General features: G+C 54.2%; 1 protein-coding gene across 4 annotated transcripts in view; it reads left to right on the top strand.

The window, feature by feature from the left end:
* The window catches only part of LOC116941704 (kinesin-like protein KIF13A), a 45659-nt gene that overhangs the window by 8506 nt on the left and 15270 nt on the right, over positions 1–21883 (top strand). For all 4 annotated transcript variants that reach the window (XM_032953044.2, XM_032953043.2, XM_032953045.2 and 1 more), the window contains exons 3-19: positions 317–329; positions 762–822; positions 2932–3024; positions 4134–4314; positions 5148–5235; positions 9782–9916; positions 11211–11323; positions 12420–12531; positions 15038–15250; positions 16596–16706; positions 17481–17615; positions 17907–18037; positions 18536–18622; positions 19365–19552; positions 20108–20339; positions 20769–20931; positions 21236–21376. In XM_032953044.2, the coding sequence (XP_032808935.2) occupies positions 317–329; positions 762–822; positions 2932–3024; positions 4134–4314; positions 5148–5235; positions 9782–9916; positions 11211–11323; positions 12420–12531; positions 15038–15250; positions 16596–16706; positions 17481–17615; positions 17907–18037; positions 18536–18622; positions 19365–19552; positions 20108–20339; positions 20769–20931; positions 21236–21376 (2197 nt within the window). The remainder of the gene's footprint in view (positions 1–316; positions 330–761; positions 823–2931; positions 3025–4133; positions 4315–5147; positions 5236–9781; positions 9917–11210; positions 11324–12419; positions 12532–15037; positions 15251–16595; positions 16707–17480; positions 17616–17906; positions 18038–18535; positions 18623–19364; positions 19553–20107; positions 20340–20768; positions 20932–21235; positions 21377–21883) is intronic.

Below are 21883 nucleotides of genomic sequence, written 5' to 3'. Positions count from 1 at the left end.
AAGAAGATGAATCATTGCAGTCACGAAAGCTTTAAATCGAAATATTTACAATTACGTCGCTCCCGTGCTCTGTGCCTTGTGTTCCTCTGGCCCCATGCTCCATGTCCCCGTGTCCCCATGTCCCTGTTGCCCCCTCTATCTATGTCCCTGTGCCCTGTGTCCTCCGTTGCCCCGTGTCCCTGGACCTGTCAACGTGTGCCTTCCGGATGTGCCTCTTATTTTGTACAGATTTCTTTAATGCTATTGCTTTTATTTAACATCATCTGTTTTATCTCTTTTTTCTCCAACCCCTCCCCGTTGCATTCTGCCAAATTAGAAAACAACCTAAGGTAAGCCGACGCTTAGTTATTATCTTGTGCAAGAAATCATTGATCTCGTATCACTGTATCACCTCCATATCACAGTATCACCTCCGCTACGCAATGTCTCCTACCAAGACTATTAAAGACTCTGTAAACCTGTGTTTTCCGAAAAAATGCCAGTTGATGAAACGCTGACACCCTTCCTTGCTTCTACAGCAACAGTAGTTTAACAAAAGCTGTTCTTGTCTAAACTTCAACGAAGTGCCAATTTGATGCATTCACACGGGCACAAACGTACACTTGGACTGCCGCGCTTGGGTTTTAGGCGGAGGGAGAGGGCCGAGCGTGTGACGAGCGTGTTGCGAGAGTGAACAGAGGGCGTTGACGCCGCGCGCGTGCGTCTGCGTGCGTCTGCGTGCGTCTGCGTGCGTGCGTTTGTGCCGTCGTGTGTGCGTGCAGGTGTTTGCGTTTGACCACTGCTTCTGGTCCATGGATGAGCGCAACAAAGGGAAATACGCAGGTGGGAGCCTCGGGTGACCAGGCCACCCCCCACCCCGGGGTTCACGACGGGCATCCTCCACTCACTGCGCTAGCACTTACGTGATTCGATTACGTTTTTTTATCTTGTACAATAAATTGTTTGCTTACACGTTACGGTAGCATGTCGCACGCATACAATTTGCGTAATGCGCACGTAATTCTCGCACGCACCATACGCCGCTTGGTGCCGGCGGCGAAAAACAAATAGATGTTTGGATGAATGACTCGATCCATCGTTACGCTTGCCCAGTACCGAGGGACCGGCACTGTAGTGTAACCAGAGCTCAACTTCAGCCAGATCCATTCGGGGTCATCGACCTGGAAAAAAAAATGCGCGTGCACGGCACACCGCATCCATCGTAGCACTCGCTAGAGCTGCGGCCGCATACCACCTACTCCAGTCTACCGGCGACCTGGAAAGTAATCGACGGCCTGTATTGAAGAGGAATGTGCAGCAGGAGGCTGACCTTGCGGTGCTCCATCCTGGGAAGGGGTGGTGGTGGGGGGGGGGTCGGCGAGAGGAGCGGACCCCTCGGTTCATTGTGCCGCACAAGTGGGGCGCAGGTGTCGGGAGAGAGGTTACACCAATTCCCAGTGAGCCCTTGGTGCCTGTGTGAGATTTATTGGGCCCTGGGGTCGGAGTCCTTTATGTTATTTTAGATGCGGTCGCATCAGTTGACATCCCCCACTGTGAAAAACTGACCCCGTCCGTAATCGGAATACAATATATTATTTAGGCCCCAGGGTACAAATACTATTACAGCAATATGACTCCCCCGCCCCCCTCCCTCCCACTTGCACCCCCCCACCCCCGTCTCCGCCAGTTGAATACTATATCGAGTTCGGGTGTCTGCCCAAGGTTTCTTACAATCTTGTTCAAATTGGCTTTTTTGGCTTTATTAAGGTACCAGACTAAATAAGCGATCTTCCAGCAGCACAATTACAGCTATGACTGGCCCAAACTGGCTGGGGGAGAGTGGAGGGTGTTAAACTATCACAGTGGGGGGGGGGCTAAAGTGATATAGTATACAGATCCCGGGGTCCAAACTCAACGGGGGTCAAAACTACCATCCCAGCGTTGTCTGTTTACGTTGGAAGTTTCACGAGCTGACTCGGATGCCTCGGGCCTTTGGGGCTTATTGGAAAAAAAAACAATAATGATAACAAACACACAACATGTAATGCGTTGTCCGATCGAGAACCCGGGAGGCGCGGAGCGAGAGCTCAACAGTCACACGCCGGCCGAGAGTTTTGCGTTGCGAGGTTTGCGGTCCGTGGCCTCGCGTGCCGGGCGGAGGCAGTAGTGCAGCTTCTGTTCGTCAAACGTCAACCGCGTGTGTCTGCGTGTGTGCGCGCGTGTTTGGGGAGCGGTAGTGCGGCAGTCAGCACGCTGCACTATTAGCCCGGCGACCCGAGTTCGATTCCCACTCACGGCCAACATTGGTCACGAATATCTGAACCGGTCCTGGGCTTCCTCAGGGTCGACTCACCCTCAAATGCGTACCTCGTGTGCTGTATAAACATCGCCACTAGGGAGACAAAGTTGGTCGGGCGTGGTGCTGGTCATCCACTCCCTCGTGTGCTGTGCCAGCCTTCATAGGTGCTTGCTTAAGGCACTTGCCTCATAAGTCTGTTCAGGCTATAATGGGGATTTTTTGTCTTTGAGTGTGTGCAGCTGTGCGCTAGAGTTCCTTTGACCAAATTGCTCGGAATGCCCTTGGTCTCGTCAGGTCTCGGAAACTAAGCTGTACGTGAGCTTGGATAGACTTAGGTGGGTGACCTCTGTGCACCGGCAGGTTGACATAGAGCGCGCAGGGCTTTGTTGCAGGCAGCAGGGGCCAGGTACAGCAACATCCATTGCTGTACCGTGCTTCTTCATTCCTTCGCCTGTGCTCCCCGCCTTCAGCAACGCGCACAGCCCAGCGTGACGGAGTTGGGTCAATTAACCGCCACGCCCTCATCCAGCAGTAGATGGACAATCATCGGTGCTGTGCGTGTGAATTCCGTGCTGCATTGGAGTGGTGCAGCCGTGGTGGAAACGGTGGTTGTTGATTTGGTTGTGCTCCGCGTGGTGTGAATCCGGCATCAGGACAAGAGGTCGTGTTCCACGCTCTGGGCGATGGGATCCTTGACAACGCCTTCCAGGGATACAACGCATGCATATTCGCCTATGGGCAAACTGGTAAAGCACACCTTGTGCCGAACGCCGCGCACATTGTGTCTTAACGCCTTGCACTTTTTGCCTAAAACAAAATGCCTTGTGCCCAACGCCACACGCGCCTTGTATCTCAAACCTTGCACCACACATTACAACAACAGCAACAGCCATAAGTCACTCGGTGATGGTGACATCGCTACAGCGCTAGTGCGTGACTCGGTGCTCTTGGAGGACAAGTGGCATGTCGACGGCTGGCCGCCGGCAGGTCACGGCGAGAGTCAGGTGTCATCGTTTAACTGAGAGAGATGACTGGCAGATGGCACCACGTGTGTTCCCCACAATGGCATCGCGACATCACTCTCCTTGCATCGCGCACTTTGAACGTCACACCTCGCACCCGTCATCACACCCCACACACCACCCCTGACACTTGACACCACACGCCTTACTCGCTTACCTGCGCACTACCCGTCTGCGTTGCGTACAAATGAGCTACGCCAGTCCTAACAACAGGAACCGTTTCAATTTGTAAGGCGTCTTCAATACAATCGCATCTCAATACGCAATGGCAAACATAAACAAAAACTGCACTCAAGTAGATGGGAGGGAGGGGTTGGGGCGAGGGTGGTCAGGGCAGGGAGTTTGCGGTGTCTCTCTTCCCGTGGTCACGTGGATCTTTCTCCAGGTCCTCCGGTTTTTCCCTGCACATTTAGAATCGTGCATTTTGAGTATTCGGCTGCTATACATTCCACGTGATAAGCCACTTGGTTGAGCTGTCATTTGTGGCCAGGTCGCTTCCGCAAAGGAGCTGTATAGCTCAGTGGGCCTTAGTAGTAGGGAGACACGGATGAGATAACATTGACTCTGCGGCACAGCCCGGGACAGAGCAACGGGGTCCGGCACCACCACCAACAAGCACAACAACAAGCCGCAGTAGCAAGCCTGGGCAGCACCGACAAATCCCAGGGGGCGTTCACAGTTGGGGGGGGGGGGCCCACGGCCCATTCACCAACGACTCGCAGGGCACGACAGCGCCGGCGCCGCTGTGGTCACTCAAGGCCAGCGATCCCGGGGAGGCTCCGGAGGCGGCTCCGAAGTCTCGGCGTTGATGGCTGCGTTGTGCTCGCGCCCAGGCTCGGGGAAGTCCTACTCCATGATGGGGTCGGCCGAGCAGCCGGGGCTGACGCCGCGGCTGTGCGGGGCGCTGTTCGAGCGCGTGTCCCGGCTGTCGCGCGACGACCACTCCTTCAAGGTGGAGGTGTCCTACATGGAGATCTACAACGAGAAGGTCCGCGACCTGCTCGACCCCAAGGGGTAAGGCCCCCTCTCTCTTTAACTCCTGCAGATTCTACCCACCGCGCCGTCCGTCCCAGCGAGGGTTTTGCCCGCCAAGCGTCTGCTCTTGGTGCAGCTAGATAGGTCGAAGGTGAGAGTGCTGAGCCGGCACCCGCTGAGATCCTGGGTTCGAAACAAAGGTTTTTCAGCCCTCTGTTATTACACTGAGTTCTCAAGTGCAGTCATGGTCTCAGCTTGGTCACCCATGACCTGCATGGAGACCCATAGACTCGCATAGAGACCTACAGACTCGCATAGACCAAGCTGTGATTAAACCGGGTTCTTGAGTGCAGTGAGTCAATGGGCTCAGCCCGGTCTTCCAATGACTGCACAAAAAACCCATCGCATTACATTTAATTCCACGTGTAATTTCTCTCAATTCCAGCTCTGAAAATAAACAAAATAGCGATTTTTATTGTCATGCGATGAACATTACCGTCTGTAACAGGGCGGGTAGCAAACTGCTGCCCCGTGCTGTGTGGACCAGACGGCATTTCACTTGAAGGGATCTCAGCGGTAGCTCTGGTGTCCGTGTCCGCGGGCCGTTTCTGCGACACGAAGGGTCGCGCCGCTCCGCGAGAGTTCCGGATGTATTCTTCACGTCACTACCGCGATGGACGATCGCGCAAGTTGGGATGCAATTGGTGGAAAAGTTGCAGCGAAATTGGTTTCATTTCAAACCGTTTTCGTCTGAAAGTGAATTGGGTTTGCCGCCGCGAGGATGAGTCGTCACGGCCGGAGGTAAATGCATCTCTGATGCCGCGCACGCGCGCGCGTGTGTGTGTGTGCTGCTTCTTGTGGCAAACCTGCAGCGGCCGCCAGTCCCTGAAGGTGCGCGAGCACAAGCTGCTGGGCCCCTACGTGGACGGCCTGTCTCAGCTCGCCGTGCGCACCTTCCAGGTGAGCTCTCGGTGCTCCAAGCTCCTCCAGCTCCACTGCCACCCTGAGCCCCGTGCAGCCCGACCCACAAGGTGGCTCCTGTAGCTTAACCCTGTCCTGTTCTACGTACGCGTGCATCATCAGTTTTTTCTTCCGACTCCGTTCCAGTGACGTTACACGTCAATAACTTTTATCAGTACCGAGGCTCCCACAAGGCCGTGCGGGAGGGCGCGTGGCACAGTTTGGCGTCGGCTATCGTAGAGTGCGGTCGTGTCGCTACGGTTCTCTGCGGTGAGTACACTGTCTTTAAAACCAACGGCGCTCTGCCTGTTTAAATAGAATTAACGCTGAACCGCTTGCACGCTCCGAGATTCCGACGTCTCGGAGCGGGAAAGGGTTAACAGCTTAGTCCACAACCCCGGCATTTCAAAGCCCATCTCTGCCTGTCCGGGGCTTCCCCTGACCCCAACCACTAACTGGTTGCCCGACCCCTAACGCTCACTGCAAACCCGGTACCAATCCTTAGCCAGGGCTTGGGCCCAGCGCTAATGGGATGAAAGTTGGGGGGGCCTTGGCGCTGTGCCCCCCCCCCCATCCCACTGGCATCGTTATTCACCCTTCACCCCCCCCCAACCTTCACCTCCCCATTCGAACTGGGTGGGGCTCTCGCTATTAAGGGTAAATTGGTGTCACTTTTAATGTCAGCGGTGACAGCTCGCGGTGTGAACTTTGCCAAGAGTGTGCGGTTAGCTAAGTGATGCGGGCGTCGCTTATTCTGTGGCTGCCACGTGCACCGACATGGTGGGACGAGTGGCTGTTGTGTGATGGAGCGCTCTGGAGTGGAGCAGTGTGGAGGGTGGAGCTGTGTGGAGAGTGGGCTGTGTGGAGAGTGGAGCTGTGTGGAGAGTGGAGTTCACTAGAGTGGAGCTGTGTGGAGAGTGGAGCAGTGTGGAGAGTGGAGCTGTGTGGAGGGTGGAGCTGTGTGGAGCTGTGTGGAGGGTGGAGCTGTGTGGAGCTGTGTGTGGAGGGTGGAGCTGTGTGGAGCGGTGTGTGGAGGGTGAAGCTGTGTAGAGGGTGGAGCTGTGTGGAGGGTGGAGCTGAGTGGAGCAGTGTGGAGGTTGGAGAGTGGAGCTGTGTGGAGGGTGACGTTGTGTGGAGGGTGGAGCTGTGTGGAGGGTGGTGCTGAGAGGAGGGTGGTGCTGAGAGGAGGGTGGTGCTGAGAGGAGAGTGGAGCTGTGAGGAGGGTGGAGCTGTGAGGAGAGTGTAGCTGAATGGAGAGTGGAATTGGGTGGACAGAGTGGAGCTGTGTGGAGGGTGGAGCTGTATGGAGAGTGGAGCTGAGTGGAGAGTGGAATTGGGTGAAGCAGGGTGGAGCTGTGTGGAGGGTGGTGCTGTGTGGAGAAGGGAGCGGTGTGGAGGGTGGAGCTGTGTGCAGCTGAGTGGAGTGGGGCTGGGTGGAGCGGTTGTAGTGAACTTTGCTGCTTCCTGCCTGGGAATACGTCTCACAGAAGCTGACCCCACACAGAGCTGCGACTGCCAAATGGACACAGAGGCTCCTCACCCCACATATATTACTCACTCTGCCCAGATATCAAACGTATTACACTCCCACGCTCACCCCACATAGTTCACTCACTCTGCCCAGATATCAAACATTCACAGCCACGCACCGCCACTCATTGCTACAGGCATCACACATTCACATACCCCGATATCACCCACACGGATCCAAATATCACAGGCACACTCACCTCTAGCTATATATTCAAGACAAGATCTCCGCTATCGCCTTAACAGACTGTTGGGACAATCGCTGTTAGCGAGCAGCACCTATGAAGGCCAGCACGGCACACGAGGGTGTGCGTGGCCAGCACCACGCACAGCTGCCTTTGTCTCCCTCGTGGGGAAGTTTACACACCACACCAGGTACTAATTTTGAGGCTGAGTCGATCTAGGGGAGGCCCAGGACCAGTTCATATAATCGTCACTGGTTTTGGGAATCGAACTCGGGTCGCTGGGTTTGTAGCGCAGCGCACTAACCGTGACACAACCGCTCCCCATCAGACACGGTCATGATATGACATAACGTTACCACTCCCTGTCTCAGTTGACGTACAGTGCTGTGTTAGTCGGTGTGTTACACGGGGGCCCTGGAAACACGGTCTGTGTTTTTGTCAGAGGCGCTCTCACCCCATGGAAAGTTGGCAGCCCGTGCGAGTACATGTGAGCGTTCTGGGGGGGGGGGGGGTCTGTGAGAGAGAGCGTGTGAGTGTCAGTGTGCTCGCTGCCGCGTTAGGTCACGGTGGAATGTGTTCGCGCTGCAGCGCCGGCATTCCTGGAATGGGGTAGCCACTCCCACAAGCCACCGAGCGATGCGCATGCCGCTCGACTCGCTTGCATGCAACCTGCCAAGCTTCGCCACGGGTCGCTTTGTCTCTGGCGTGACGCCTGCCGTTGGGCACGACCTTTACGTGAGCGCGCCGTCGGGGGCGCTCCCGGCCGATGGGGTCCGTGTGCCCCACGTGCCATCGTCCATGGCCACACCCACGCGACTGGGATATAAGATTATTACTGAAGTGATCGTTGATTACTCTGCTGCCGGTTATTATCGGTTCGATCGCTCGACCGTACGTGAAGATAATTGGTGGTGGGTGGGGGCAGTGGGGCGGGGTGGGGGAAAAACGGTCTCAGCTGTATTCCTACCCGTGTGCCGCTGGACGGGAGGTGATGAGCATGGCTTGGTGACGTCGTGGGCATCGTCAGCCAGCCGCACCACACTGGGCCTGGCCTCTTGTTCAGGGTTTCCTGTTTTCGGAAGCCAGAAAGTGAGGGGGGGGGGGCGGCTTCTATGTTTAAAAGGCTGCAGAGTGATCCACTACAAAAATAGTTCATTACAATTCTGTAGCCACTTCATTTACTTGACTCATCGTCGCAGCTTTACAAAATTGCCTCTAAATTTCGCCCGGGGCACCTTGGATCTCAGAAGCTAAGCAGGCGGGAGCCTGGTTAGCGCTTGGTTAGCGCTTGGAATGGGTTACCAGCAGAGAGCTTGCCAGTTGTAACCAGGGGTGGTGGGGGGAGCGGTGGAGGGGAGGGTGGTGGGCGGGGTGTATGAGGTTGCCACCAGGAGGTGGCAGTGCTGTGCGCCACCACCCCCCCTTCCCACCCCCCACGTATGCCTGGGTTTTCTCCGGGTGCTCTCCCGTTTACTGCCACGCGAATTGGCACAAAGATCCCAATGCAGCGGGGGCCCTCCGTGAAAACACCAAAAAGTCTCGAGGCTCGGTGAAGCTTTCCCTGGGTCAACAGTTGGGCATAATTAGTGTCACTGCACGTGGCCACCTAGCAGCAGTGAGTCTGAAATGAGCAGGCTTGTTTGGCGTGGGGTATTTGTGCTGGGTGATTGCGAGCATGTTTGTGCGAAGGCCTTGACTTTTTCGCTGCTGCACCGCTCCTGTAAAGAGGTTGAACGCACAATGGGGAGTCGAACGACGCTGGCCGCAGTCGGACGGAGGGCGACTGCCCGTGCTGTGGAGGGCGACTGCCCGTGCTGTGGAGGGCGACTGCCCGTGCTGTGGAGGGCGATGCCCGTGCTGTGGAGGGCGATGCCCGTGCTGTGGAGGGCGATGCCCGTGCTGTGGAGGGCGACTGCCCGTGCTGTGGACTGTGGAGGGCGACTGCCCGTGCTGTGGAGGGCGATGCCCGTGCTGTGGAGGGCGATGCCCGTGCTGTGGACTGTGGAGGGCGATGCCCGTGCTGTGGACTGTGGAGGGCGACTGCCCGTGCTGTGGACTGTGGAGGGCGACTGCCCGTGCTGTGGACTGTGGAGGGCGATGCCCGTGCTGTGGACTTTGTAGCGCGAGGCTTGCCGGGAGCACCGACCGTCATGCTGCCTCCTTGGGGAAATCGTAGGCAGAAGGGCAAGAAGAAGACGACCAAGATGGCTGTGGTGGTGGTGCTGGTGGTGAAGTGTCGTAGTGTGGTGGTGTGTGTGCGCGCAATAGTGGTTTGGTGGTGTGGTGCGGTGCGCACTTGTGGTGTGCAGTATTGTGGCAGTGCGGTGTGGCGGTGTGTGATGGTGTGTTTGTAGTGTGTTGATGGTGTGGAGCAGTGGTTCGGTGGTGGAGTGTGCGTAGCGGTAGTGTGGTGATGTATGATGGTGTCGTGGTGGTGTGTAGCAATGTGGCGGTGGTATGGTGTGTGGAGTAGTGAGATGCTGGTGTGTGTGGTAGTCTCGTAGTGTGGTAGTGTGTGTAGCGTTGGTGGTGGGGAGCGGTAGTGTAGCGGTTAGCGCACTGCGCTACGAACCCGGTGACCACAGTTCGATTCCCGTTCACGGCCAACACCAGTGACGATTATCTGAAGCTTTCCTTCGCCTCCCCTTGGTTGACTCGGCCTCAAATGAGAACCTGGTGCGCTGTGTGAACATCAGCACTGAGGGAGACAAAGTCGGCCGGGCGTGGTGCTGGCCACCCACCGCCTCGCGTGCAGCACCGGCCTTCACTAAGGCTATAAGGGGGATCTTCGTCTTTGGCGGTTGTGAGCCGTGCATCGTCTCTGTCACCAGGACATCGACTCGCTGATGTCGGAGGGGAACAAGTCGAGGACAGTGGCGGCGACGAACATGAACGAGGAGAGCAGCCGCTCACACGCCGTGTTCACCATCACGCTCACCCAGACGCTCACCGACCTCGCCTCGGGGGTGAGCACGCACTTACCGGCTCGCACGCGCGCACACACATACCTTGATTAATTCACGACACGTGTTAAGACTCTATTTCAACTTTGATAATAGTGCTGTTTGGTACTGCCCACATGCCCGTCCGGCGCCTTTGGGCTTGTGCTCGGCAAATTTGTGAAAAAATGAACAAACGCACCGCCATGCACAAACAGGCGGGCAAAGACACATGCCCTGGCGTGCACGCACGTGCACGCACGCACAGGCACGCACAGGCACGCACGCATGCCGTCGATTCGCTCACACTTGCATTGGCATGTTGCACATAGGCACACGCGCAGTGGCACACACTCTCAGGCATGCAGGCACATGTGCACTGACACATACCTGCAGGCACATGTGCACTGACATACACCTACAGGCACATGTGCACTGACACATACCCACAGGCACATGTGCACTGACAGACACCCACCGGCGCACACAGACACACTGGCACACGAACACAAGACCACGAACGCACTGGTGTTCATGCACCAACACGTGTACACAAACTACACGAAGACAAAAGACAAAGATCCCCCGCATAGCCTTAACAAACTGTTGGGGCAAGCGCTGTTAGGGAGCACCTATGAAGGTCGGCATGGTGCACGAGGGGGTGGGTGGCAAAAACCACCCCCGGCCGCCTTTGTCTCCCCGGTGCCAATGTTTACACATGCCACAAGATACTCATTTAAGCCCAAGTTCACCTAGGAGAGGCCCAAATATTCACCACTGCACACACACACAGGCACACACGTGCACTGGCAAGCCAACTCATCCCAATTATAGCTTTTGATATTTTGTATTTTGCTTTGTGTTTGTTGTTATATAGAGGCGTTACATTTCACACACAGTCAGCTGTAGTTTTACGCTGTTGGGTAATGCCAATTGAGTAATTTGCAGGTAATGGTTCACAATGGCCTACTCCTTTCAAATGACATCACGGGATCTTTAGTATCCACCGCAAAGCAGACAGCGCTGAATATTTTAACCTACAAAAACAGTGGCGGTATTAACCAGGGCAGCCTGGTGGGAATCGAACCGCGAGCTTTCTCGACGGGCGGCGAGCGCACTACCGCTGGCCCGCGTCCCTGGCCCCACCTGCGGCAGCAGACCTTTGACGGTCACGCGGGTGCTCGTACGTGTGTGCGCGTACGTGTGTGCTCGTACGTGTGTGCGCGTACGTGTGTGCGCGTACGTGTGTGCGCGTACGTGTGTGCGCGTACGCGTGTTTCCTCCCCCCTCCCTCACACCCCCACCGCCCTGACCCCCTAAGACGTCGGGTGAGAAGGTGAGCCGGCTGAGCCTGGTGGACTTGGCCGGGAGCGAGCGAGCTTCCAAGACAGGGGCGGCTGGCGACCGTCTCAAAGAGGGCAGCAACATCAACAAGTGCGGGCAACGGACTCCGTCACCGATGCACACGCACAAAGACAAATATCCCTCCCCGTATAGCATGAATGGACTGTTGGGGCAAGTTTAACACGTAGGCTTTCGCGACCAATACTATTCACAAAGTAGTAAACTAATTGGCACGTTGTTTACTTGACAAACCTTACTGGCTGTGTCGGGTGGTGGAGGGTTACGACGCATTTATACTTACGCGATCTAACCCAAAAACCTTCATTATGTTGAGGCAAGTGCTATTAGTGACTACCCATGAAGGCTGGCACGGCAAAAAGAGGGGGGTGGGTGACCAGCACCACGAGTGGCATAGCTTGTGCATCGCGTCGGGAACTCATTTGAAGCTGAGTCGACCTAGGAAAGTCCCTGGAACCTGAACCAGGACCGGTTCAGATCATCTTCACTCGTGTTGGTGGTGACAGTGAGCGGGAAGCGGACTCGGGTTGCCGGGTTCGTCGCACAGTGTGCTAACCGCTGTACCACCGCTCCCCACAAATTTGCAGATGCAACACAATAACCCGGGACTACTGAGAAAAAATAATAAAACCAAGATAATGATTCGAACAACTTATGAATAAATAATGGACTTTATTTTTAGTATCATAATTTTCAGTCCTTTGTCAATCCGCTCATGGCTGAAGGCCGTGCAATTCATGGGGCTTGTTTTACCACACTTCACCACGCTGGGAAGTGTGAATTACTCACAGGGGTTGGCAAAGATCATTCGTCACTGACGTTAGCCTGGGCTTCGAATCGAATTCAGCTTGCCGGGTTCACAGCACGGTGCCTGAACCACTCTTCCACTGTTCCGCTATTATTTGCAACACGTACAATAAAAGCTATATATCGTAATATTTCGTGTATATCAAACGTGTTATTTTCCGTTATTTTGTATTCCACAATGAACCATTCAATTTCAACTCCACAGCTTCCATAGTACCCAACACTGACAATTCCGGCTCATCACAGTTTCGCACGGCCCCCCAAACCAAAACTCCGCCCGCATGTCACATGAGGCTCCGACTGGGCCACGGGCTGGGCCTGCGGCTCACGCCGTCGCCTCTATACGTCTTGCCGTCTCCAGGTCCCTGTCCACGCTGGGCCTGGTCATCTCAGCCCTGGCCGATCAGGCAGCCGGGAAGAACAAGAACAAGTTCGTGCCGTACCGTGACTCGGCGCTCACCTGGCTGCTCAAGGTGCGTGGGCGTGAGTGAGGGGCGTGAATCGGTCGAGGGATTCTCTCCGATGTCGGCCCGGCCTTCAGTGGGTTTGATCCCAACCCTGACTCCTGCTGCTGCTGTATATTTGGAGTTTGCGTGTCTCTCTCTCTCTCCCTCCCCGTGGTTGTGTGGATTTTTCTCCGGGGCCTCCGGTTTTTCCCTCCACATTTTTAGAATCAACATGCTTTTAGAGTGTGTTGGCTGCTATAAATTTCTACGTGATAAGCCACTTCGTTCTGAAAAAAAAGTTTTAAAAAATTTTTTTAACACACACTTTTATTTGCACTCAGAAGTAGAAAATACATTATTTTGACCTCAGAAATAATCAAATTTGATGTGCTGAATAAAAGTCGGTGGTTTCCTTTCGATGTGTTTAATTTCCTTTATGTAAGTCACCCACTTTTATTGAGCTCATCAAATTTGATTATTTCAGGGCTCAAAATAATTTACTTTCTACTTTTGAGTGCAAATTAAAGTGTGTACATTGAAAAACTTGTTTCTTACCTAATTGTTTTTTACCCATCTTGATCGTAGAAGAAATGGCAATTAAACGCTTGGCAGCATAGACTGATCTTAGGGCTTTCCACATGACTCTTATCGATATTTCAGAAATTTGCAGTTACCTGTTGATCATAAAATTAAAATCCTTCGTGATCTGCTGATGGAAAGAACATTTTCAACAATCTTTTGCACTTACAACTCCGGCAGAATGTATCACGTTATTTTGCTTAAATTTGTCGTTAATATTGACTCAGCTATACGATGGTTTCAGCTATTTAAACACTCATGGGAGTGTAATGCTCACGCCAAAATAAAATTGCAATTATAATTTTGGAATATCTTTGCACCTCTTGTGCTGCTTGCTTCACAATTCATAATTGCTTCGCAATTGAATCGAAGAATTCTATCAAATCTTGGGTAACGTAAAGTATTAGCTTTGGTTAGCAACACAATTCAATGTCAAAGCAAGATTTAAATCGTCTCAAATTGAATGTTTTCTACTTCCCCAGAATAGCTCGCCTTATTTTGGATCCATTCGTCCTTGATATTAATTCAGCGATTTGACTTGAGCTATTTAAACACCTGTGGGAGTGTGATCCTCGTGCTGAAATTAAATTGTTCGATTATATTTTTTTGCGCATCTTGTGGTACCGACTTTGCAAACTGTAATTGCTTCCATGTTTTAATGGAAGTGAGGAAATCAATCAAACCTTGGATCAAGTCAAGTTTTAGCTATGTCTAGCAACAAAAATCACCGTTAAAGCAGAATTGGAATCGCCTCAAGTGGAATGAAATGTCTTTGTTTACCAAATGTCGCAACACTTCGGATGCGATTTTGGACTGAGGCCAAATGGACCAAAACATGTTTTCTACCATTGTATTTATTAATTAAAATGTAATTGATGGCTGTTTAAAAACGAAAGGAAATTAATTGGTTGCCAGAATACTCATTTTTGTCAATTGTTATTATTTTAAATAGCCAATTTAGTAGGGGAGAGCGGAGTTAGTTATAACATTTGCGTTAAAATGTGTTTTATATATGGTGAGACATTGCCACTTTATTTTACGTTTTAGTCCCATTGTAAATAACTTAATTCAGACTAGAACGTAATTTCTGGTCATTTGCATACAGTAAGCTTATGTAATGTTGAAGTCGAACAAATAAATGTAAGTAGCATTAGTCTATGTGTTTATGCAAATATAATATCAGATTTACAGAGGGAGAACATGTGAACGCCAAATATGCGGGAGTCAAGGTTAGTATCAAACCCACGACCTCCTGGATACCAGGCGAGCTAGTTAACGTCTCGCCACTGCGAGACATTAGCTAGCTGGGCGTGACCAAAAGGGGGCGGAATGTATCGGTATCAATTATAAAACTAATGTAAAAAACACGAAGAGGTGCAGGATCGGCGGGACCTGGACCGTTAGGCTTCATAGATCCGAAGATATTAAGCGTTAAAGATTTGAAAGAATATAAATGGACAACAAGGCAAGTTCAATAAGAGTGTGTAAAAAGAGCTATGTAGCTAGATGTACCATACCTGGTAAAATAAAACATTGTTTAGTTTTAGTTTCAATGAATACTTGGTGCAGTATTTTTATGGTGTGTGCATACTTGTTAACCCGTATGGTTTACCCATATTCTTGTACAGGGAATTTGAGTTTTCAGGTCTGTATGGCATACAGCCGTTTTACTACGGGCAAATAAATAATGTTTATTTGTTTGTGTTTCTCGCTTGTGGTGGGACTTTGTAGGATGAACGTTGAGATTAATAAGGGCTCGGGGTGACCAATAACGTCTGAGTTGGTCCGTAATAAGGTAGGGCACTGATCAGGGGATGACAGCTTTGTGTGTGGTCGCGTTTTTGAAGTGCGTTGTGCGGTCGCGGTTACAGGTGTACGCAGTGCGGCTGCGTTGAGGTTGCGCGTCGCGTGGTTGTGCTCGGGCTGTGTGCATCGCGCCTCCCTCGCTCGCCAGGACAACCTGGGCGGGAACAGCCGCACGGCGATGGTGGCCACGGTGAGCCCCGCCGCGGACAACTACGAGGAGACGCTGTCGACGCTGCGCTACGCCGACCGCGCCAAGCGCATCGTCAACCACGCCGTCGTCAACGAGGACCCCAACGCCCGCATCATCCGCGAGCTGCGCGACGAGGTGGACAAGCTGAGGAGCCAGCTCAACCAGGCCGAGGTGACTGAGGGGAGTGGGGTGTGGGCGGGAGTGGGGAGGGGCGATAATCTCTATTTGTAAATTAAAGCCCTGTCAGATCCAAAGACCTGACAGGCCTAAAAACGTCAATCGGCTTAAAACATCAAGTGGCCAGGGCAGGCGGATCTGGATGCTTGCTAAGGGGGGCGGGCGGTCCTGAAACTTCTAGTTTTTTTTAAACAGGGCCCTACATAAAGAATGTTTTTAACATTCATGGTTTTTTTTCTCTCTGGTAAATGTTTTTTAACAACTTTGTTTCTTACTTTCATCGAAAAAATAATGCAAACAATATCGATTGGCAAATATCGATAAAATCAAACAGTTTCGGGATCTCAAGGAGTGGGGGTGGGCATCACATTGCCCTCCCCCCCCCCCTTTGGATCCACTACTCACGGCCAGCGACAAACAGCACAATGGAAGGTATAATAAATGCATGTACAAATAAGACCTCCGTTCTGTCTTGGTACAAATAAAATATTTTTTAGTTATCGGCCTATTCATTTTACACACCAGTATTATCGGCCTATGACTAAATCACTTTCTATTTGTGTGGCCACGTGTTTGCCACGTGTGTCTGTGGTGTGTGTGCGAGCGCGTGCGCGCCGTGTGCACGCCACATGGTGTGCTGCGTGTCCCACGCCGCGCCAGCCGGCTTGTACAGAGCAGCAATGTCATTGCCCGCCTGCGCCATGCCATATGTAAATACGCCCTACGGAGGCTCTTCATGCTGCCGTACTCGTAGGAGCGGGGCCAGTGTTTTCCCCCATGAGGGCCGAATTATCATTTGAGGAGCGGCAGCAGCCGTAGTTTATCCACTGCCGAATGAATGAAGCATTTTCCACACAGTCATTCGTCGAAGTAACTGCGTTGCCACCAATTAATATTAAACACAAGACAAAGATCCCCCGTATAGCCTTAACAGACTTTTGGGCGATTGCCGTACGTGAGCACCTGTGAAGGTCAACACGGCACACGACGGTGTGGGTGGTCAACCACGCGCCTGGCTGCCACTGCCTCCCCAGTGCTGGTGTTTACACACTGCACCAGGTACTTGTTGTGGGCTAAGTCGACTTAAGGGTGGCCCAGGACCGGTTCAGATATTCACGACTGTCATTGGTCGTGAGCGGGAATCAAATTGGGGTCGACGGGTTCATAGAGCAGCGGGCTGACCACTGTTATTACACATTTAAAACAAACGCTGTATTTAGCACATTCACACACAGTCACTCAAGATGTGTCACGTGTGTCCCCCTGACCCACAATCCCCTCTCACCGCCACCGCCGTGGCCGCTTCGCGCGATCCCCTTGCTGTGGCGTCGTGGCCCAGTCTCTGATGGCCCCAGAGCTACAGGAGCGGCTGCAGCAGAGCGAGAAGCTGATCCAGGAGATGACACTCACCTGGGAGCAGAAACTCCGCAAGACCGAGGAGATCGCGCAGGTGAGGTTCTCCCGCCCCCCCCCCCCCACTCGCTGCTCTCCCACGTCCGCGCGTCACTTCCTCCCTTATACACTTTTAGATCGATATTGAAAACTAATTTCTTTAGAACTGATTTTTGTCTTTAGTTTGTTGTCCTTACCTTGTACACCCGATGAGCACGGTTGGCTACGCACGGTGCGAAAGAAGTTCACCGTACGCATTCAGACTCCCACCACCCCCCCTCGCTCACATCCATCCCACCATACTAACCCTCCCTCACTCCCTCGCTCCCTTCAGAATCAGAATCTTCATTTGGACTGAAGGAATTTGATGAGCTAGGAAGCTCTTTGCCACAGATGTCCAGTAGGGACGGGGCAGCAAGTGACTGGCTCGCTCATCCCCTATCTAACCCTCCATCCCACCCTCCTTCCCACTATTCTTTCTTTCCTTGTCTCGCCCTCTCCTTCCCTCCTCCCTAACGTAACTCCCTCGGTGTCAGCGGCACCCTGCACGCTATGCGGACGTGCTGTAAATTATACTTCATGTACAGTTTCTGGCGCAAGGCACATATCCACCAATAAACATTCAACTGGAATTGTACAACGCACACATGGCCTTGATCCCAGAGTTTATTCTTGGAAATGTCACAGGGTTGCTGTCTAGAACATTACGTTAATTAATTGTCATCGGTCATTAGCTACGCACGGCGCGTACGAACGGGAGCGATCGTGCTCAGGCCGGTGAGTGATTCCGTCCCGTTTTGCCGCGTGGCCCCGGCGGAATTGGGGGCGGCAGGAGAGGCAGAAGCAACTGGAGAGCATGGGCATCTCGCTGGAGTCGTCCGGCATCAAGGTGGGCGAGGATAAGTGCTTCCTCGTGAACCTCAACGCCGACCCGGCCCTGAATGAGCTGCTAGTCTACTACCTGAAGGTCAGCGCCCCCCCCTACCACCCCCCCTACCCCCCCCTACCCCCCCACCACCTCTTTACCCCTCCCCACCTTTTGCCACATGAAGCACACAGCCTGACCGTGAGATTGGTGGTGTGCGATTATGCGACGAGTGACAAATGAGTGGTGAGCGAGCGGCGAGTGACGTGCGGTGAGTTACGAGGGGTGAGCGGTGTCCGTGCTGTCGGAGTGATGAGAGTTGGGCATCGAGTCGTTACGAGTTGGCGAGCGGCGAGGGCCGGGGTGACGCGACGAGCGACGCGTCTGCCGTAGGAGCGCACGGCGGTCGGCGCTGCCGACTCGCAGGACGTGCAGCTGTGCGGCATCGGCATCCTGCCCGAGCACTGCACCATCACCATGGCGCCCGACGGCGACATCGCCCTCCAGCCGTTCCAGGGGGCACGGTAACTCACGGCACGCCACCTCTCCGCGTCGCACGACCCTCCTGCGGCACGCGGTCAGCCCTGCCCCCTGCAATGACGCCGCCTCGCAGTGATCCCCATTGGACGCACCTGGTCCTGAGCGACGCAGGGCTGACCTCTGTGCCCCCTGTACTCGCGAGCGTGCACGAGCGAGCGCATGTTTGTGCGCTCTGCAACTGCGCTCGGTGAGATCGAGGAGTGGTGGTGAATCGGTTTGGCACGCTGCGCTACGAAACAAGAAACTTGACTTCGGTTCCCCGCGACGGTCAACGTCGGTGCCGAAAATGTTCATCCGGTACTGGGCCTTCGCTCGGTGCACGAACTTCGGAACTTGGGAGATAAAGGCCGCCTGGCATGGTGCTGGCCACACTGGCCCCTCGTGCGGTGTACCGGCCTCACAAGACGTTCAAAGATGCCCCCAACGGTTGACCGAAGGCTACATGGTGATCTTTATGTCTTTTGTGCACGTGGGCCGCGCAGCACGTGCGTGAACGGGGCAGTTGTGACGAGCGCGACGCCGCTGTGGCACGGAGACCGCATCCTGTGGGGGAACAACCACTTCTTCAGGTGACACGGACGCACGGGGGAGGGCACGCCGAGAGGGAGCACGGCACCCCTCTGGCGCCAACACAGCCCAGGCGCCTCCTGGCCCCGAGCCTCCAAGCGAGCGACCTCCCTCTCGTGGCCTGGCGATCCGCTGTGGACGGAGGCGGTGGGGGGGGGGCGGGGAAGGGGATTGTGGAAAGTTGAGGGAATCTCACAATGCTGACCAGTGCACCATCCCAGATGACATATCATTATTATTTGTGATTAATGTGCAATTTCACAACAGTTTCAGTTTGTGATTGGTTATACAGGGTGCTTCAAAAAAATGTATAACACTTACATAGGACTCTTCTTTTTTATGGAACGGATAATACACTGTAACATAATCACAAATGTTTGTTAATAGCTTCAAAAAGTCTCCATTTGTTCGCCATCGTTGTCAACGCGTGCCTGGAATCTTCCCCAGGTGGTCTCCAGAGCCCGGAGGCAGCAGCACATTTCTTGCGGTATTGTCGCAAATTCTCCCGAAGTGTTCACATTTTTTTGAAGCACCCTGTGTATTGCCATTACATTGACACCGTGGTGGTGGTGGTGGTGGCGACAGCGGCGATAGCAACGCCCGGCGCCCAACCGCAAAACAAATGAAATCGTTTCGGGCCACCCGGCCTCGCGGGGGCGGGGGGTGACTTGCGCGGCGGTACCGTGTGCCCCCCCCCACACCCCCCATCACCACCGCCCCCACCCACCGCACGTGTCGGCGCAGAATAAACCTTCCCGGGCACAAGCGGCGGACGCGCGTGCGGGACGGCGGGGGGGCGGACGCGCCGGAGGCGTCCGACTGGGAGAGCGGCAGCGTGGGCGGCTCCCCGGGCAGCGAGGTCTCCTCCGAGTACGACTGCAGCTTCGAGTTTGCGCGAACCGAGGTCATGATGAAGGCGCTCGGCAGCGACGGTGCGTGGGTCGGCGCGCTGCTCGCTCGCCACGTGGCGGCCGGCCCGTTGACGCGTCGGTGCGCTTTTCCCCGCGGCCGACGTCACGATTTTGTTTGCGTGTTTTTTAGGTCGCGTAATGACGTGGCCAATTTCGGTTGTCGTGTAACCTTCCGCCACCCGGCACGGCCACGTTGTATACGAGCGGTTTTAACGACGCGACGATTTATCATTATGTTATTGTTGCGGCTCGCCTGTATTCATGGCTTGTGGATGCTTGATGCAGTTTCAAGCGATTCGTCGTATCCAATTTGTAAATCTGATCGTGAGATTGTTGTTCAACTTACCGGTGCCAGCCTAAACAACTTTAATAATTGGCGCGTCGTTATGCGCGTGCGCGTGATCGTATAATTTGTTTGGCTGTGTATGGAGGCTCCCGGAGAGCGGAGCCAGCCTCCTGGATCGGCCATAACACGTTGAGATCGCCTCCTGCTTTGTAAATCGGGGAAAATAAAGTCGCTGGAGTCCATCGACGCACGATACATTGTAATCGAGCGCTCCCTGTCGCGATCGCCAGACCCCGTCGCCAGCCTGCTCGGCTCGCTGGAGCGCCAGCACGAGCAGGAGAAGCGCTCGGCCCTGCAGCGCCAGCGCGAGCTCTACGAGCGCCAGCTCGACTCGCTGCGGCAGCAGCTGCCCCCCGAGTCGCTGTCTCCGTCGCGAGCCCCCGCCAGTGGCGCCCGCGCCGCGCTGCTGTCGCCCCCGACCCCTGGGACCTCCAACCGGCTCCGACAGTGGGCGGAGGAGAGGTAGGGGGCTCAGCGCCAGCGGTGCGAACGCCGCGCTGTCTGCTGCACGCGTCGCCGTCCTGACCCCGTGCCGGTGGCGTGCGTGTGCCGAGCCGTGTGTTTCTATGTATGGGCGTTGAAACTTCTTTCGCGCCCTACGTAGCCGACCGCGATAACACCGTGTGTGTACGGGTGATCGAGTGATTGTGAGTCTGTGCAGTTCAGTGCACGTATATGTGTATGTGTGTGTGTCAACTTAGCCTTAAATGAGTACCTGGTGCAGTGTGCAAACATCAGCACCGTAGGGATAAAGGCGGCTGGGCGTGGTGTTGGCCACCCTCCCCCTCGTGTACCATATGCCGGCTTTCATAGCTGCTCGCTAACATCGCTCGCCCTCTCGGTCTGTTTAGTCTATTGGCGGGGTATCTTTATCTTTGCATGTGTGCGCAGAGACCAGGTGTTCAGGCTCAGCCTGGCAAGGCTACGGGAGCAGGTGGTGCGCACCGACGCCCTGGTGCGCGAGGCGAACTTCCTCGCCAGCGAGATGGGGCGGAACACCGAGTACCAGGTCACGCTGCAGATCCCAGCGCACAATCTCAGCGCCAACCGCAAGGTACCACCGCTCGCGACGCTCGACACACCGCACCGCAGGGACAAATCTTCACCGCCCGTGGCTAGATGCATGTATGTTGTATGTATGTGTGTGTGCGCGTGCACGAGCACTGTGAATCCGTGTGTGCGCGTGTGTGTGTGTGTGTCGGGCGTGGTGCTGGCCACCCAGCCCCTCGCGTGCCGTGCCAGCCTTCATAGGCGCTGCTCGTTTAACAGCACTTGCCCCAACAGTCCGTTAAGACCATACGGGAGGACCTTTGTCTTTGTCTCCGCGCGTGCTCGTACGCCGTGTGCGCGCGCCACAGAGGGGGGGCATGGTGAGCGAGGCGGCCGTGCAGGTGAGGAGGGAGGGGAGGGGCACGCAGGTGTGGGGCGTGGAGAAGCTGGAGAACAAGCTGGTGGACATGCGGGAGCTGTACCAGGCGTGGCGTGAGCAGCATCCCGCCGTGAGTCCGCGCGAGCCGCACCCTTCCCTGCTCGCGGCATTACCCGTCATTATCGGCGTGAAACTAACACTGAACTATTTTTATTTTTCGATTTAAAGCTTTCGTGACTGCAGGGATTCATATTCTTGGTCCTTTCGGTAAAGTCACGTAGAAGGGGAAATGATAAAATAATAACGTTAAGAAATAAACGCCACTTTTTGTTCAAATTTTCTTGCTGTGGTTTTCACACCTGATGGTGATTGCTTGTGTTGCAGTCGAAACGTCGTGAGAATTTTATTGTTTAAATTTTATTATTTTATTATTTCCCTTCTACGTGGCTTTACCGAAAGAACCAATAATACTGAACAATTTTTTTTGTATTTTACCAGGTAAGGCCCACTGAGCTACATAGCTCTTTTGTTTCCACAAGCCACCTGGCCACAAACGATAGCTTCAACGCTGTGGCTTACCATGTGGACATTGACAGCAGGCGAATACTTTAAATGCGTGTTGCTATTTAAAAATGTG

Source organism: Petromyzon marinus, chromosome 12 (genome assembly GCF_048934315.1).
Source record: "Petromyzon marinus isolate PM22_M1 ecotype Great Lakes invasive population chromosome 12, UKy_Petmar_22M1.pri1.0, whole genome shotgun sequence".
Lineage (NCBI taxonomy): Eukaryota > Metazoa > Chordata > Hyperoartia > Petromyzontiformes > Petromyzontidae > Petromyzon > Petromyzon marinus.
The sequence above is the reverse complement of the archived record's forward strand: the minus strand, read 5'-3'. Positions and strand labels throughout refer to the sequence as shown.